The sequence below is a fragment of the Anguilla anguilla genome, chromosome 11 (genome assembly GCF_013347855.1).
Source record: "Anguilla anguilla isolate fAngAng1 chromosome 11, fAngAng1.pri, whole genome shotgun sequence".
NCBI classification, from domain to species: Eukaryota; Metazoa; Chordata; class Actinopteri; order Anguilliformes; family Anguillidae; genus Anguilla; species Anguilla anguilla.
In genome coordinates this window covers 35,694,680-35,714,312 of record NC_049211.1, presented here as the reverse complement: position 1 = coordinate 35,714,312, position 19,633 = coordinate 35,694,680, and the positions used below count along the sequence as shown (strand labels likewise).

The following is a 19,633-nucleotide window of genomic DNA, read 5'->3' as shown; positions in this document are numbered from 1 at the left end:
GGCCCTGAGTGAGCCACGTGGGACACAGAGCGCCCGGCGACAAAATGGCCATTAAAGAGACGACCCAGACTAAACACCGCAAACCCATCGCTCCCGCGAGCCAGGCTCCCTTAATCTGACCTGCTCCAGCTAATATCCAGATCTTTACCGTCAAGACACGGGAGAAGCAGCGCTACTCACTCCGAGTACCAGTGTTTGCTCAGGAAACTAACAACACGATAACAGACTCAAAAAAAATAAGCCATAGCGTTCGGTGACCAGTGACATCACGCACCAGGTGACCAGTGACATCACACAACAGAAGTCCGGGGGGCTTTTGGAGAGCGAGAGCATGTGGATTAATTGCCTGACAGACAGACTAAACACTGAGATTCTCTGGCGCAGAACCCCACATTAAACTCAAATTATTTAGCAACGGAATTATGAAGTCAGCAGCAACCCACAGAGCATACACTATACACCCTCCCCCATTCATGCAGCATCTGTATTCATCAAAACAATTTAAGATAAGCACCTTGCTCAATGGCTGAACATGGAGAGCTATGGATGCTAATCTAGTTACCTAGCAACTAATCCATACTGCTATTCTCTCTCAAAGCAACAAATCCATATGACTGCTCCAGTCCCCCCCCCCCAATCCAACCCCCACTACACACACACACACACACACACACAGCAGGAAATCAGGTTACAACCTGTCACGCATTTCTGAGAGACTGAATTAAAGCAGTCACTCCCTACTCTCAGGACCCATTTACAGCATCAAAACTGCTGAGAAAAACTGCTACTGGCTCAGTAAGACATAGGTATGGTTATAGCTAGCATAGGTACAGTAAGCACCAGAGGCAGTGAGAAAGCAGTAGCGAGCAATTGTCCAATTTGACCATTTAAAAAGACCTCCTTTTGAAAAATGTACACCCAATCTGCTGATGCATGCTGTTTGGAATAATGCCAGGTTTTGAGATGAATATTTACAGTAAAACTGAATGAGTCACTTTCTTAACAAAGTCATAAACCACAAAGTAAACTCATTCCTCGTTTATCGGCCATTTATCCAAATATTGTGTTTGAAAGATGCTGTAATGTTTTGATTAGGGGGAGTGGCCCACTAATTAAACTTAGAATGAAAATTCAGCAAAGCTGAGGTTTAGTCAGGTCAGCGGCTGTTAGTGTGGTGAGTGACTGTAGGTGTGGTGAGTGGCTGTAGGTATGGTGAGTGGCTGTAGGTGTGGTGAGTGGCTGTAGGTGTGGTGAGTGGCTGTAGGTGTGGTGAGTGGCTGTAGGTGTGGTGACTGGCTGTAGGTGTGGTGACTGGCTGTTGGTGTGGTGACTGGCTGTAGGTGTGGTGAGTGGCTGTAGGTGTGGTGAGTGGCTCTTGGTGTGGTGAGTGGCTGTAGGTGTGGTGACTGGCTGTAGGTGTGGTGACTGGCTGTTGGTGTGGTGACTGGCTGTAGGTGTGGTGAGTGGCTGTAGGTGTGGTGACTGGCTGTTGGTGTGGTGACTGGCTGTAGGTGAGGTGAGTGGCTGTAGGTGTGGTGACTGGCTGTTGGTACTGGTGACTGGCTGTAGGTGAGATGTTAGTTGTTGGAAGAGTAAAGCTTTGTGAACCCTACAATAGGCAAAGCTCCCTTATTTTGTGAATCTCAGCTCCAACCAATCAAAGGCTCCTCTCTCCAAAGCAAAGGAATACTTTGGCTTTAATGAGGTAGTCGTGGACAGCAAGAAATTTTGGTTACACCCATTTTTGTGTCTCACAAACTGCCACTCTCTTGTCAGTAGTGGCGAGTAGCACCAAAAAGCCGGACTTACAGACATCAGGGGACTCGTCCGAGCCATCCGGACAGTCCTTTTCGCCATCACAGCGCCACCCCTTGGAGATGCAGGTGACCTGGTCCTTACACACAAACTGCTTGGGGCTGCAGGTCTTCAAAGCTGAAAGAGAAGGCAGGCACTGAGACACAAGGGCACATCTTGCAACAGGAAGTGCTAAAAACCAAAAAAAAAAAAGGCGCTCAGCTGGAACTTCCGAGCATCCATTAACGGGTCCCGAAAACACATTCCTGTGGGCCTAAAACCGCCCAAACAGAAGCCCTCCAATATATTTTGAGCTCCAAGTGAAGTTTGTTCAAGGGTTTGTGGGAAAGTCCAATCGAAAGGGTCAAGCCACAGGTTAGGCAGAGTTCACTAACCACAGCAGTTACAAGCTGCCGTACTGCAGATATCATCTAGCCCACTTCTCCAGAACATCATCCGCGGCAGCAGCGGCGTCAGACACATACTGCTGGTGTCAGCAGTCTGCTGTCCCCCCCCCCCCTCCCCAGACAGGCTGCCCCCCTCCCCCCAGACAGGCTTCTTCACTCACGGCCTACACTTGACATGTCTGTGTATGTATGTGTGTATGGGCTGGGGGGGGGTTGAGGGGGGTTCACCTCAAGTTCACTGCTAGCGTCATACCCAAACAGACACAGAGACCTCATTAAGACACCACATTTCAACACTACCGTTTATCACTACGGCTATTGGCTAGCTCGGCAGCCGTAGCAAAACCACTGCTGATTTTTATGAGAGTAATGACCACCGATCCACACTTCCAGGCCCCAATAACAGCTTTTTCATTCAAAGAAATGTTCTTACCCAAACCTTTTTCCACGATTTTGTAATGGCCAATCATAATGTTATCATTGGTCAACCTCTGCTATCACTTTAGGAGAGCGTACACAAGGACTCACTGTCGTCCAAAGGACATGATGTCAGCCGCCAGTTATCACACCACAGTTCGCAAGTCGGGTTCAGAAAGACACGAGTCAGAAGAAGAAACCTCACCTGCAGCTTAACTGGCACACTTGCAGGCACCTGATGGACCAACAGGGGGCGCAGCAACGCAAGAGCCAGAGTCAGCACGGGCGGAGTCCAGATCTGACCCCAGACCGAGGGGCCCATCTACGCTCTACAACCTGGGTTATCAACCAGGGGCCCGCTCATCAAACTCTCGGTTTTTATAAACCATGAGGCGTCTTTGGAAGTACACAAAACACAAAAAAAAGCTTTGCCAATCTTACCAAAACGAACACAAAAAAGTGTCTACGTTCCGTTTACCGATGGCCGGTGACCAGGGCGGTGTTTCTAGGCGGGATGTCGGCGCAGACCGATCAGGTTCGTCGCAGCGTAGCCGTACGGTCCCGCGGCGCTCCGGAACATTCCCCAGTGCCCGGTGGGTCGGCCCTTGCCCCTCTCCAGAGGAAGAGCAGAGCTCTCCGCCGTGTCATCAGCGCTCTCTGCAGGTCTGTACACCTCCGCTAACCCGCTAACCCGCTAACCTTTGCAAGCAGCGTAAAAAACGGCTAATATGGTGTTTCCCCGCTGCAAGAGTGTCAGCACTTTCACACATCTCTGCTCGAGGAGGGTATCGTGGGACCCTATCCCCCCCCCCCAATCCCTCCCCAGTCCCTCCCCCCCAATCCCTCCCCAATCCCTCCCCCCTGCCGCACATTTGGCAGGCCAGGCCGAGGGGGGGGGGGGGCGGGGACATCCTGTATCGCCGCAGTCACGTCCCCACAGTCCCCACGGGCCAGGAGATTTAGGCCAGCCCTTCGTTGTGAGGGTTAGGCAGCGGGGCAGGCTAGCGCCAGATCCCCAGGGCAGCGAGCCCTTCACACGGAGCGGGCGGGCGGGCGGGCGGGCGGCGGTCTTCGGAACGAGAGGGTCACCCAGCCAGCGCTCCGTCCTGCACTTCAGGAGCAGGCTTTAATTACCGCACCCCCCCGACGGTGGAAGGCACCAGGCCGAGGGCCAGGAAACCGCGGGCTGCCTGGAGGCACGGGTGGAAAACACCGGAGATTAATGGCACTAAGGCCGGCGCCTTCGCCAAGCCCCGCAGTGTCGCCAAAGACAGAGACCCAGCGGAGGAAGGGCCACAGCCCAGGGCCCAGCACGACCCCCCAGCTCTGAGCATGGCCCCCCAATCTCTAAGCACGCCCCCCCAGCACAGAACACACCCCCCCTCCCCACCTCTGAGCATGGCCCGCCAGCTGCAAACATGTCAAAACCACATGAGACACCCTGGGCTAAGACACAGCTAAGCAAGGGGGGGGTCACTTACAGCTTTAAAGACCCTTTCCATACCTACCCTCATTTCGAACCAGTAAAGCTTCCTCTGAACTAATTTCATTGCACACTGAACTGTTTCAAAGCCACCAAGTGCTGCTAGTTAAAACAAAAATCATAATACCCACGTTTTCTTATATATACAGCAGCCAAATAGTCTGCTGTATTCAAAGGTCACAGCTGAAGGTCAAACAGCATCATGGTTTTCTCACGTAAAGTTGAGGTCACAAAATCTCCCAACGGTTCTCAAAACAGAAACGAAGGGAGATGGGGGGGGGGGGGGTTGTTTAAAGAAAAGGTACATATCACACGGGTCCGGTTCTGTGTGTGTGTGTGTGTGTGTGTGTGTGTGTGCATACTCAAGCTGTAAGGGTTGGGGAGCATATGGAATAGAGTGGGAGTTGGGGAGCGTGGACATAGTACTGAAGGACTATGTGGTGGAATGGAGGTGGTGGAGGAGGAAGCGGAAGGGGAATTGAGGTGGTGGAGGAGGTGGTGGAATGGAGGTGGTGGAGGTGTAGACTGTCCCCCTTCTCCCCTCAATGTTTCTGTTTTTGTGGTTTGCGTCTACAGTGAGAGGAAACGGCAAGGGAAAACCCTGCTTCCGCTATGAATGATTGCACACGAGCACCTCATCCGTCAGAAGGCACTCCTTCAGATAAACGAGAATTGCCTTGCTTTTGTCACTCTGTAATTAAGCGGCCATCTGTTGGCCCTGTGTTCAGATTTATTCTTTCAAGATGGATGCTTGGAGCAGGGCTGGCCTCCAGCAGCCACGTAAAAAGTTTGCAGAAAAATATCACCACTGAGATCTACCGAGTGGGTGTCGATCCGACAGCCAATCAGCAGCAAGGCCTTGCAGCTTGCGTGTGATCTTGTGATGCATTTTTGTCAGTCACATGGACAGCTGTATGGCCATTCTTCTGATGATGATGATGATGATAATACTTTATTGTCAGATCAAGTCTGAAATTTTTCTTGCATCACAGCAGCTCCATTTGCAACATCACAGAAAACACAAAAATTAAGATAAGAAACAAAGATACGTACATTTAACATAACATTACAATCACAGAAGACAATAGTCAAGGCCCTTCAATGTACATTTGATCTGGGATTAAGCTCCCTATTTAATTTTAGGATTGACTGGTGTACAAAAGAGTGCTTCAGTCTAACCCTATTAAATCGTGGAACCTGGTTCCACACATGATGGTAACAATTTGTATTCACTGTTCAGGACATGGTTGGGGTCAGAGACAATGTTGTTGGCCAGCCTTAATATGTTATTATGGTAGGCTGATTCATAGAATTTCTCAAGGGGTTGGCCTACAAGCTTTGAGCAGATTTGTATTTATTGGAACAGTTTCGACTTTAAAGTAGTGGACAAACACTTGTACCATGTAGTATTACAATACTGTAGAACACTCATAATCACAGAAGTAAAAAACAAAAGAAGAATTTGTCTACTCGCCCCAAAAGACCGAAGGCGGCGAAGAAAATAAATACTTTGTTTTGTCCTTTTGCAGACAAATTCAATGTGGTCTTTCCAGGATGACAGATGGTCTTATCATTACACCCAAGTATTTATATGAAAATACCTGCTTGATTTTTTCATTATGGATAACAATAGGCACTTGGTGAGCCAAATACAATCTCTTCCGTTTTCTTTGCGTTAATCTCAAGAGCATCATTATCATTATTATGATTGGCTGATATGATCAATAAGGGTCATGTTTTTAGGGTCATGGTCATGGAAGCATTACACGTAGCCTCTAAGGTTTGGAAAGTACCTGGTCTGGTAAATGAAAAGAGATGAGAAGAAAGCTGTCGCACTGCAGGGCACCAATGACTGTTACTGCACAAAAACATTTATATAATTATTATTGTGGTTTATCACCAAGCCCAAGGCAGAGGCGTTACATATGAATTCAGTTTCGCACTTTCAACAGAGATTCCTGGGGTCTGCTGCATGTCCGGTTAAGACTCGGTTTCAGTGCATGGATGGGCCCCATGGTCTGGTATCTGTTAAGGCTCTGTTCCAGTTTAAGGATGAGCACCTTAGTCTGGTATCTGTTAAGGCACTGCTTCAGTTTATGGATGGGCCCCATGGTCTGGTATCTGTTAAGGCTCTGTTCCAGTGCATGAATGGGTCCCATGGGCTAGTATCTGTTAAGTCTCTGTTCCAGTGCATGGATGGGCCCCATGGTCTAGTATCTGTTAAGGCTCTGTTCCAGTGCATGGATGGGCCCCATGGTCTAGTATCTGTTAAGGCTCTGTTCCAGTGCATGGATGGGCCCCATGGTCTAGTATCTGTTAAGTCTCTGTTCCAGTGCATGGATGGGCCCCATGGTCTGGTATCTGTTAAGGCGCTGTTCCAGTGCATGGATGGGCCCTAGAGTCTGGCATCATATGTGACCCAAGAGTCCAGCTGCACATGAGGTGTGATCTGCATCTCCTCTGAGCAGGCAGAATCTTCACTCTACCCCTTACAGTGTGAAATATTTTATTCAGCAAATAAAATCTCTGGTTTCCAAATATTCATATGAAGTCGGTATTTCAAGTTGAACCACTGTGCAGAGGCAAAGGTGCCACAGTTTTAATAATACTTAATCCCAAATCTTACAAAAAAAAAACATCTTTCAAAGCTGATGGAAAAGGAAACTGCTGTGAAAATGATCCGTGTTCACGAGTGCCTTTAGGGATTAATGGCTTGAGTCCTGTGATCTGGCGAAACCCAAATCCCCATGGCCAGGCGAACGGGCCCATGGAGCGCTGGGTCCGGGTGGTCAGGGGGTTCTGGCTCAGACGGCTTGTGTAATCAGACGCTGGCATGAGGTGGTCCCCACCCCCCCCCTCCGTTTGCCCCCCTGCACACCCTCGATGGCTGACTCACAGAGGGGATTAGACATCAGCAAAGAGAAGGAACTGCTATCTTCTAACAGAATCAGACATTTTTAAAAAGCAGCATCGGTACACAGGGACATTTTATTTAGTGGATGCCAACTGGAGTTATACGAGCTTAGCAAGATAAAACTGCTTGATCGGCATGAACAAAAAGATAGAGGAATGTAGGTATATTACTTATGTCTTAATACATCTGTATATCTCAGTGCAATACATATATTATACAGACATACAGTCTGTAAATGCCCTGCTGGGTCAGTCATACTGTCTGTAAACACCCCGTCGGGTCAGCTGTACTGTCTGTGAACGCCCCGTTGGGTCAGTTATACTGTCTGTGAATGCCCTGCTGGGTCAGCCGTACTGTACTCTGCCATAACAGTGTAGCTCCCCAACGACACTGTGTTTTTGAATCACGGTTCCCACCAGACATAAAGATCAGCTCATAAAAAAAGTCTAATCACCTCTCAGGCAAATTAGGCGATTTGGAGCTTGTTCAACAGCGAGAGTACATCCATCACCAATGACCAATCAATCAAACCAACAACAAAGAAATAAATCCACAAAACCTTTTACAAAACCTCTACTTGCCTGTACTGGGTAGTAGAGTAACACATCTTTTGATGCTTGGAACAGCATGAACTACAATTTGATTACGAAATCCCTTGCCCCTTGAGTAATTTTACACATCCTGAAGCAGCAAAACCGACTGGTACGGGCTCATAAATCCTCAATTATAATCAAGGATGTCAGCTGCTGGGTGACTAATCCTGCTAAGGCACTGTTCTAGTGCATGGATGGGCCCCACAGTCTGGTGTCTGATAAGGCATGTTCTACGGTATGGATGGGTCCCATGGTCTGGTACCTGTTAAAGCACTGTTCTAGTGCATGGATGGGCCCCATGGTCTGGTGTCTGATAAGGCACTGTTCTAGTGCATGGATGGGCCCCATGGTCTAGTATCTGTTAGAGCACTGTTCTAGTGTATGGATGGGCCCCATGGTCTGGTATTTGTTGAGGCTCTGTTCTAGTGTATGGATGGGCCCCATGGTCTGGTATTTGTTGAGGCTCTGTTCTAGTGCATGGATGGGTCCCACGGTCTGGCATCTGTTAAGGCCCTGTCCCAGTGCATGGATGGGCGCCATGGTCTGGTATCTGTTGAGGCTCTGTTCTAGTGTATGGATGGGCCCTATGGATTGGTACTGAATCTGGACCTTCCCAGCACCGACTGAGGCCGGCATCCCCTCAGGGTGATGCGTAAATGCCCAGCGATTGGAGGGTTTTGGTGGGCCAGTGTGACACAGTTTTAAAACGCAATGGCGACCATCGCTGGTCCGCCAAGTGTCTCTGCTCCTCCTGCTAAGCTGCACATTAAGAGCCTTCCTCCAATTCTCTGGTGGGACAGAGGTGTTTAACCCTCAGAAAAGTGTACTTAACCTGAACCACTGAAACTGCTGAATAAAGGGACATTAAAAGTTGCTCTGGATAAGAGTGTCTGCTAAAATGTACTACCGCATTAATGAAGACACCTATAGTGCACTCACATGCATGTGCGCACACTCGCACATGCACACACCTACTCACTCCCACAGACACGCCTACATGCAAATGTACTGTAAGAGTAATTTTCTGATTGACAGCATATGTGTGTTAACATAGAGACAATCACGTGATGAAATATATCCTTTATTACTCTCTTGATTATTGTTAAACCATTGTTATCTTCTCCTTGCAAGTTGAATAAAAGTCTTATTGATCTTTGAAAGTGCTGTGACTCTGTGTTATTGGGGAAAGATCTCACCTCTGGGTATGTGGAGATGGGAAACGGTCATTTCCCTGACAGTACACACATGCACACACACGTGTATGTCCACGCATACAGGCAGACAAACTCTCTCCTCTATTCTAACTCTCCACACTGACAAACCCCACACTCCCCCCCGAAAATCCAAGCATGCCTACCTCACGCATAAACACACAAAAATCCACTCACAAACAGACAAGACACTTACTCACACACATGCTTATTCACCCATAATCACAGACACCCACACCTACTCATATACAATCTCTCTCTCTCTCTCACACACACACAGAACCACACATAACCTCCCATCGCAAATGGCTCAATAGCCACACTGTTCTTCAGCCATCCAATAGGAACAGACCCTACACTTTGTGCGAAACAAAAAGCATGAAGCACTGACCCGAATCACCACAGAGCTTCACGGCTTATTACACACACATACACAACATCCACTGACCAGCTCCCATTCCTGCCATTAGGGCATGGGACCGGGCATGCGCACCACACACACAGACATGCAAATAACTGCAAACACATCAGCGTGTGTGGGGGGAGGGGAGGGGGGGGGGGTATGATGCTTTCAAATTCTGTCAAAAAAGTTTCAGATGAAACCGTAAGAAGCTAAAGCCCTGAAGTCACGTGCTAAGGCCCAAACTAACTGAGCTGTGCTTATAGCCTATTCAAAGGATTTATGACATTCTGCTGAAGATACTTCAGTCATCGACAGATGGATCTAAACTGAACAAACATTGAAACACATGCTCAAATAAATACTGGGTCAGTCAGGACACTGTGAATGCATTACTGAGTAGTCACATGCTAAGGCCCAAACTAACTGAGCTGTGCTTATAGCCTATTCAAAGGATTTATGACATTCTGCTGAAGATACTTCAGACATCAACAGATGGATCTAAACTGAACAAACATTGAAACACATGCTCAAATAAATACTGGGTCAGTCAGGACACTGTGAATGCATTACTGAGTAGTCACATGCTAAGGCCCAAACTAACTGAGCTGTGCTTTTATCTAAAGGATTTATGATGTTCTGCTGAAGACACTTAAGGTGGAAAATCCAAAGGTGGATTTTGTTGGGATTCACTGTGAAGAGCAGGCACCAGGAGCGATCTGTTCAGCCAACCCTGTTTCCCCAGGGTGTTTCCGCTCTAAACCTCTCTAAACTTTAGACCAATCGGAAAAGGGTCTGCAGTGGTCCTCAGAAGCCGTCCAGGTCAGCAGCCTTCCCAATGCATGCATATGTCTACAGTACATATCACCAGTGTGCAAAGATATGTCTGCTAAGACAACGGCCTTAACAGGCCGGTCAAGTTCTGTTTATCACGATTTTAAGGTCAAACATCGATTGCACTGCTTGGCACACAGAGGACGATTAAACAGGGAAAAAGCACCTCACCAGTTTTTGTAAAACAAAGACTGTCAAGTCAGCAGATCCCTCTTTCAGCCATAAATTTTTCATCCCCCTCTCCTCAGAATTTCTCTCTGTAATAGCAGGACTTCACATGTAGCGCACACATCCAGACATGGACTTTCACCTTTGACCTTTGACCTTTGAACAGCCAGTGCCCCTACATAATTGTAGCCGTTGCTCAATTCCGGAAGTCACCCTATCATTGCTTCGCCACAGTCATTCAAAAAAAGAGCTACACTTTACAGATACGATTGGGAATTGTAAACCTTTCAGAAAAGTAAAATGAGGGATAGATTTAAAGGTCCAAAAACATATTTGTTTGTCAGCAGGCTTTCACTTTTAATATGGGGGGAGGAACTAAGGTTAGACACTACGAAAACTGGGAAGCTAACACTGTGTTAGCGAACCTATACTTCATAGTCTTACAGTATCACTTTCTACACTGTACCAACCAGCCAATTATGGGTCAATGGTACATTCATCCTGTAGTTAACTGTTGAACAGACAAAAATGGGTAGTGGATGCAAGCACTTTATTGTGCACAGTTTAAAATACCAATCAGAAAGTATGCACACTAATAAGGAATGGAAAATTATAATGGCATATCACATACCAATAAACATTCCAATAAAATGCCATAATATCCCCCCTCAGTCTATACCAAATGTATGGACGTGAAGATTACAATTTTAATACAGTTAAGTGAATGGTAGAAAACCATTTAAATTTATAGACAAAATACTGTCCAACCGACTCTCTCATGAACATTAACAGACAAAAGCAGGCCTGATTGTTCATGTTCATTCTAAACCAGCATATCTGCACAAACTGGTCATGCAGCAGGTTACTGTACAGCATAGCAGGGGCACAATGGCGCAATGACGGCATCGGATCCAAAACCAGCTCGTCCGTCACCCCTCCCACTGTGTCAGCGGGGCACCCAACCCCTACGCACCTTGCAACTGAATCTGTAGTGCAGAGACACAATTACCCCTTAATTACCCAGACTGACCTTGGATTAACCAGACTAACCTCTAATTATCAAGACTGACCTCTGATTAACCAGACTGACCTCTGGTTAACCAAACTGACCTCAGAGTAACCAGACTGACCTTGGATCAACCAGACTGATCTCTAATTATCAAGATTGACCTCAGAGTAACCAGATAACCTCAGATTAACCAGACTGACCTCTAATTATCAAGACTGACCTCAGAGTAACCAGACTGACCTTGGATCAACCAGACTGACCTCTAATTATCAAGACTGACCTCAGAGTAACCAGACTGACCTCCGATTGACCGGACTAACCCCTTGATGACATGCTTTAAGGCTGTTGCCCATGCTTGCTGCAACCCAACAAGGGGAAAAGGAAAAACAAGAAGTACGGACTAGAGGGGTTCCCTCTGCCCGCTAAACTCGAAAACCACAAAGATCTTCAGAGCAGATTAGCGAGCGTTGGGTCACATGTTGACTTGGCCCGCGTTGTGTTGAGGCTGGATGGGCCGCTGAGGTCCGGGCTGATAACAGCAGACGGGTTTGATAAAGCGCAGAAGCCTACGAACCCGCAGCATTCCTCACCTCTATCAGGACGCGTCCATCATTACATCACTACTGCATCACAGGCGTTTAGCACATGCTCTTAACCAGAGCAGCCTGCACAGCTTTTGCAGGCTTTTAACACAGAGTGCACGCATACTGAGGCGATTTAGTCTCAGTACCTCGCTAGGGTACAACAGCATTGTCCTGCATGGGAATCTAACCAACAACCTTTAGGTAACTATTGCACTACACCGACATATGGCACTCTGGCCAAGGGAGACGCTGCTACGGGCGCCCCTACCGTTTTCAAGAAAGGGCAAACACAGGAGCGCAGTCAGAAGAGCACAGCAGCACAGTGCAAGGACTGACTGTTGCCCGTGGTAAACCAATCACAGGGCCTATGGTAAACCAATCACAGTGCCTATCAATCAATCAAATTTTATTTGTATAGCGTATTTTACAACAGTTGTCACAATACGCTTTACAGACAACCCTAGCCTAAACCCCCACAGGAGCAAGCCTAAGGCAACAGTGGCAAGGAAAAACTCCCTGTGGCAGATGGGGAGAAACCTTGGAAGGAACCAAGCTCAAGGGGGAAACCCATCCTCCTCTGGTCGGCTCAGGGTGCCGACTGGTGACCAGCATGTCAGGCAGTTTATGCACAAGATATGTGATGTGGCTCAGATGATGGGTGGGGCCTATGGTAAACAATCACAGTGTCTTTGCTGTGGTATGAACAAGTGATATAGCACCAGTCTGCAGCACAGTAATGAAGATCACAATTCCCTTCAGCATTTGGAGACTTGAGCAAAAAGATATTACCCCTTACAAAACTGAGGTGTACGATGTGAATTATTTAATATTTTTCTTGCTTTGTTAATTATGCCCCATTCTCCATATTATTAAAATACGTCTGAGGGATAAACTGTTGTTGTAGGATCAACTGTTGGCTAGGCTATTTCAGGTTTGCCTGTGAAAGGGATGTGTTCTTATTACATTAAAATGAAAATGTTGTTAGTTTTTTCTTTTTTTAAGAAAAGAAAATGACTCTACAAATAAATAATATACAAGAGTGTGGCTATTGGCATTGTTTCCAAGCTGAATACTCGATTGTAGTCAACCATTCTACCCCCCATCCCCCACCCACCGCCCGCCGCCCGCCAGGGTCTACTTCGGTGTTCCGGCCCACATCATCCGGCCTTACAGCAAAAAAAAAGCTAAAAACAGATGCCGACAGGAAATCTGATGGGACCGACTTCCACTTTAATACAAACAAACATAGGCCTACACTTGCTTTCTGACAAGAGGCTCACACGCTTTCATCTATGAACAATGTTCAAACGCGCGATGCGGGTTACAGTTTATCTTTAGATTAAAGACTGCCGAAAAATGCAATCAAAAGTACTGGCCAAGTCCGAGCAATAATGAATATAACTAATTTAGGGTAATATAAGGCCTCATATAAATATTTTTTACCTTCCAGCTCAGCCGAAATTAAATAACATGCAGCGTTAATTGCATTTCTCCTGTTTTGAGGCTAAGCTCCCTCAGTAAAAGCGTCTAGGTTTAAAGTATTGTTAATACGCTGACACGGGAGCGAGATTCAGGCCATGAGAAACGCAGTAAAAGTCAGCCGGCAGGAACTTTTCCATGCGGAGACATTTTTCAAATAATGTTTCCTATTGTTAAAGGTTTTAAGAGAACCCGCGTGCCGCGCAGTAGAGTGGCTTGCTAGCTAATAGCATTAACCGACGCGATTTTACAATGCGCACTGTCGCAGGTGCTGTCCGTTTAAAAACGCAGCTAGGTTTAAAAAAGAAATAAAAGTTTTCACATTGCGCATGCTTTGACATTCCATGAAATGAGCGACAACTTTAATTTGCTTTTAGTACGTCCATACAGACGTTTTCCAAAACAGATTATGTATTTTAATTTAAAACAAGTTTCACTCTCTGATTGTCTAATCTGCATGCTCCACGGATTTCATACCGTTATCCACAAACCAAGCACAATATGGCAAACTGACCTCATACTTTAGAACACTGGGGCTGCTCAGGGACAAAAGTGTAGACAAAACAAAGCTGAAGAAAGTAATGGAAAATCTCGACAGTATGATTACCCAGTGGTGTATGTGCCTGTGTGTATTTGTGCGTTCCCGGTAGGCATTTTCAGTAATACTTTTGCGAGACATAATAACTACAATTTTCAGTGGAATCAGAGAGAAACAGTGGTAGAGAAAAACTCATCAAGCCCCTCCGGGAGATCTCCAACAACAAGATAAAACACACAAGCACGCATGCGTGCGCACACACACGCACGCACACACACACACACACACACACATCTTTGATCATCCTGATCAAAATTACAGAACAAGTTAAGGCTTGCTCAGGGAGAGCATGGTATTTCTTGGCACCAGCAAATAAACAGCTGAACTTATAAATCAGTCTGAGCCTTTGGCTGGGTTCACAGTTTAATTTCTTTCTTTCTTTCAGTTTAATTGTTTTACTTTTTGTACATTGACAGGTTCCTCAATATTATTTCCTGAATCCAACCTGCACGGGAGGAGTATGCATCTCTTCTCCAGCTGTGTCTCATTTAAGTCCCCAGTTTCAAAAGACAGAACTCAACTCTGTTAGCAATCCATGAGTACATTTTATTTTTGGCTCAGTTTTTGGTCAGCGGCGACATCGGCTCGGCCTGACTTCACCAACATCAATACTGACAAATGCATGACTCAATGGGACAAACATTCACGGTCAATTTAACATGAGTTAGGTTCATGGAATTCCATGGGAAGTGATGAGAGTTGCAGCTCGGCCCCTTGCAGCTCGGCCCGTCGCAGCTCGGCCCGTCGCAGCTCGGCCCGTCGCAGCTCGGCCCGTCGCAGCTCGGCCCGTCGCAGCTCGGCCCGTCGCAGCTCGGCCCCTTGCAGCTCGGCCCGTCGCAGCACGGCCCGTCGCAGCTCGGCCCGTCGCAGCTCGGCCCGTCGCAGCTCGGCCTGTTGCAGCTCGGCCCGTTGCAGCTTGGCTTGTTGCAGCTCGGCTCTGAACATACACTATCTGTGTCACGCCCCCCAAACCCGTATGCAGACTCTGCTCCTGTTACCTGCCCTGCCGTTCATCTGGTCTCCATACCTCACACATTACAGGCCACGGCTTACTCCCCACCGCTGCTATGGAGCCGTAGGCCTATTCCGTCTGGAGGCACGGACTGCATTCCCTCCCCAATCCTCACCAGTCCCACATACTTCCTGGATGAATGGCCTTCTTCCAGCCAGATGTTGCATGACTGCTGTGGGTGCGTGTGCATGCTCGCATGTGTTTGTGTGTGTGCGCATCTGTGAGTGTGTGTGTGGGGGGGGAGCAGTGTGCTCTTTAACCCTTTAACTGTTAGACTGATGAGACACTGTTCCTTTCCCTCACTGTTATGACCTCAAGGACCAGAGAGTGCACGATTGAGGCAGCTTCCACCGTTAAAATCTTCCTCCAAGAAGACCGATTGCCTAGGACCCTGTGCCCAAATCCGTCCTGTTATTATGACAAATTTCCAGTGTAAATGATGATCAATTATTCCGTACCTTTACATGATGTGTAAGACTTGAACTTCTATTGCTGCTGTACACATCAGTGGTAGGCATACACAGAAAACATAGTAACTTAAAAGACTGTTGGTTTCAGTGACACAAAACTTTAGCCTTCCCATAGGATGCTTGAATGAAAGAAAAAACTGAATTTTACCCAAGGTGACAAAATTTAACCAGGCCCACCAACAGAACAAATATTCCACTTTAAGCACAAGATCCCACTGTGTATACAGAGACCCCTCTCATCAGCCTTCTCTGATGGTCATCTTCAGTCTCTATTTCACAGGACGTCTCTGGGAATTTCATAGTAGCCTTTACATAACCATGAACAATTAACAGGCTACAGCTCTATGTAATATGTGGATAGCCACAGTTCCGCAACCAATGTTGTGAACTCATTGCAAATATTATTGGAGAACCTTCTAGAAATTGTTCATGAAGGAACTTTCTTGCAATTCTGATGTAAAGGAGATGGAAATAACGCACTCTGAAAACGTTCAAACTACAGGCAATACGAGAAACATGTCACGATATGTTAGGTAACTGGGAGAAAAAAAAGCAGCATAAATGCAATGAGCTAAAACAAACAGTATTTCTAAGTAACAACAGCAATTAGGGACCGTCCATCCCGTCCCATTCCCGCATGTCATCCTAGTTATTTCCAAGACCAAAGTAATGAGCTCTGTGGTTTACCACTATAACAACAATAAAAACAAACAGATGGGAGTGGTTATGAACAGTCTTCCAGCCTTGCACAATGAGCAGCATTATTTATGCATTCGTTACGGAAAAATATTTGAGATATTTTTGTGAGGGCGTCCAGTGGGTAGATTTCTGATAGAATGCGGGATTGAACCGGCTCCTTTTCCCCAGAAAGTTCACTTCGGTTTAACGGCCAACCGCCAACCTTCTCACAATAAAAGCGACAACCCATCCATAAACTAATTTATTCAAATTTACTGTCACTCCGATAATCTTGTTTCCGGTTTGATTTATTCACTGTGAGTTCAGAATGTGCGCCAGACTTCCTGAGAACTTTAGCCCATCTGAAAATGAATGTGCTTGGTGATTACCTGAGAAATTCCAGAACGTTGAGCAAGACATTTTAAAGCGTTTACATCCGAAACTGTCTCGATTAACTCTCATTTACGTATAGTTTTCAATTAGAGACACTGTGCGTTGCTGTGTTAAATGAGGCCGAAGACCTAAAATGTCGTAATTTGAGCTGAGCGTAGGAATTTAGGAGTTTAGGGAAGAAGACGAGTTATGATTTCCGAAAATAAACAAACAGAGAAACGCGATACACCACGGCTTTATATTGCACTTGCGACAAATGAGTTCCAAGAACGTGACAGGGGACACTCCTCCTTCCCTCACACAATCGAGTGCTTTTATTTTACGTTACCAGCCTGTATGCTTTTCTTTTTTTAATAAAAATAAATAAACCAAGCACCGCCTGTTGCATAGGCGGTTCTCCACGACCATGCAGGATGTGCCTGGTCATTTGTTAACGCAGGGAAGGACAGCAAATAAACAATCATGTGTGACATAATATGGCTGGCCACAGTATGAAACACTGACATTTAGGCTCTTGGCTAAACTGCTACTTCTGGTGTTCGTATTGGCAGTCTCAACACGCAGGACACAGACATTAAAAGACGTCGGCATAGCATGCAAATCAGGTATAATTAAGAACCTGCCGGTGTCGTCCAAAAATACACCTCTAATGGATGCTCGAAGTAATAGGCTGGAGGTATTTCAGTGGGGATGGACAAATGCTCCGGTCATACAAATATAGCCAACACGCGTCGTGACCAGTGCTGGTTCTTGCAAAATTATTTTAACTCCAGATCCAGTACTGTTCTTTAAAAAGAAGAAACCGGCGTTTTTAATTGCCATGTCACGCACGGGTGGCTCGCCACTGCTGTAAACCCGCATCCAGTCTTAACAGCCCGCGACTCCGTAGCCTACACCTTTTACAGAAAGACCAATCCGCGGAAAATGCGAATCATACTAGTTCAGTTTTGAAAGAGCAAAAAATTCCACAGAGCATCGTGTAAATATACTGATGTAAACAGTCCATTGCGACACGAAAAGTCAAAGAAAATGCTAAGAAATATGGAATGTTTATTTGTAGCCTAATTGATAAGCAGTGGAACACTGCGATTTCGGTGCCTTCCACCCGGATCTCAACAGCAACATTGTACTTTCTGGCGTCACAAAACGCCAGGATAAACAGCGTCTGACATCGCCTCTTCTCGTGCAACGTGTAGGCTAAACACTGTTTTGCTTTGGCTACTCGCAGTTCAAAAACAAAAGTATGCAACGAGACGAGCGCGTGAAAGAATGGCACAGAGCGTGCCGCTCGCAAGGGAGAGAGCGGTGCGTCCTGGCTTCATCAGGCCGTTCCTCGCCATCGCTACAAGACGCTAGCTCGCTACCCAACAAAATGACAGGATACTACTTCACGATCACCTATGTGCAAGCAAGACAATGAAACTTTCCAATGAATGTTGTTTGTAAACAACAGATTCTCGTAATATCATGTTCTGCGAGCATGATCTTTAGAAGCCACGGTCTTGATTGACTGCAAAAAGCATGGATCTTTTTTGTGCAAATCGGACTCCCCTTCCCCAACCTATGCCCGCCCTTCAACGCAAAACACAAAAATGGAAACATTACATTGTTTAATCGAGTTAACCTAACATAAGAATTTGGAGTATAACAAGCACAAATGCGAAAAAACGACTCATTTCCCTTGTATTGGGTAACGATGCAAGAAACTAGCCTGTGTGAAACAAGGACCTAACCTGCCTATCGTAGTCTAAGTGGACTGGCAAGCAACGTAGGCTTAGTTGGCTAATTGGGTTTTTAAAAGGACCAGTTTTCTCAAGCTAGCTCGAAGATCAAATCAAAACACCACTATCCGCGCGTGTTTGCAGCCAATTCCACGCAAAGTTAGTCTACCGACCCGTCTATTCTAGACAGCTAGACAGTTGGCTACTCAGGTAGGCTACACTGAAAGTAGCTAATTTACCAGCCAAGATACATATTAGCTAGCTGGTGTAATTTCATATACGCACTGGTCTTGGAAACTTCTGGTTCTACAGGTCATCGGCAAATACAAAAAGGGAAGCATACTGCTACCTGCAGCTAGTTATCAAGTTGGAAACAAATCACTTACCTTCGATCGCTGTGGTAGGACCGACTGGCCCCAAACTAAGTAAAAATCCCAGGCAAAGCCACCCCGTTGCCATCATCTTTGCCATGGAAGATTTTAAAAAATAAATGTATATATTTCAAATCTATAAAAATGATTCAGGCCAAGTAAAACTCCGCGCCCCCGGACAGCTATGGTCCGGTACCGCGCTCAGCTGTCCTGTTATGCGCGTTCTCCACCACGCACTGAAAATAAGGTAACTAGCTTGTGAGCTAGCGTGTTTTCTCACCAGATAGGTGGAAGGAAGCAAGGTGAATGACAAGTGTGCTAAGATTAGGCTTTAAAAAGGCTGTCCAGCCCTTTGAGGCTACGGTTTGCCTTGTGCGACAATCATGTAGGTTGCTTATTGATTATTAGTAAGCAACAGTAAAAAAAATGACTTGGTTGGTCAGTAAGATGACCAAAGCATACGTCTGGAAGATAATAGCGTTGCAACTTTGCTTTGCGTGCTCCCCGTGACAGCTATTGGTAACGTTCTTCGTAACAAAAAAAAAAAAAAACAAATAATCGCACTTCCTTTCAACACCCCAACCACCTCAGTTGCTGGTGCCTACAAACTGAGCTCAAGCGACCTCGAGCTTCGGCGTTGCGCACTGGTGTGTGACGTCACTCAGTCCAATGGTATTCCGAAAAACCTGAAAAAGCAACGCGGCACCATTCGTTTGCGCAGGCGCCGACCTCCACGTTCTTTTTCGTCCTTTTATTTTCAGTGATCCAATTGAAGCGGCGATGCACGCCTGAGCTGTGTTGGCAGAACATTTCCTATAGGCCTGCTGAGAACTGACCAGATTTGCTTTAATTTCTACTTGGATTGTGGTTTTCAGCGGAATCTCAACAAGCTAGCTATAATGGCTTTTAGTTCTAGGCAAGGTAATTGAATCAATCAATCAAGTGTTATTTAGTGCACTGTCCCTTACAATCCAATTACAGCGGAACATTACTGCGGGTAATTTTAAGTGGTTTTTGAAAGACAGCACAACTGCTTTTCTGTGGCTGTTTAATTTATCCGGGGTTAGACATTGTAATTATGAGGACAGGCAACATGC

At 46.3% G+C, this 19,633-nt stretch overlaps 1 protein-coding gene across 3 annotated transcripts in view; it reads right to left on the bottom strand.

Annotated features, from left to right (window-relative positions):
* LOC118207712 (low-density lipoprotein receptor-related protein 1-like) overlaps window positions 1–19,137 on the bottom strand; it is a 141,962-nt gene extending 122,825 nt beyond the window's left edge. For 2 of the 3 annotated variants that reach the window (XM_035381577.1, XM_035381578.1), the window contains exons 1-2: window positions 18,552–19,136; window positions 1,810–1,932 (exon numbers count right to left, since the gene is read on the bottom strand). In XM_035381577.1, coding sequence (XP_035237468.1) covers window positions 1,810–1,932; window positions 18,552–18,636 — 208 coding nt within the window. In that variant the 5' untranslated portion in view covers window positions 18,637–19,136. Of the gene's footprint in view, window positions 1–1,809; window positions 1,933–18,551 lie in introns of all 3 variants that reach the window. The other variant, XM_035381580.1, reaches the window with a different exon arrangement.
* Between the last annotated feature and the right edge of the window lie 496 nt (window positions 19,138–19,633).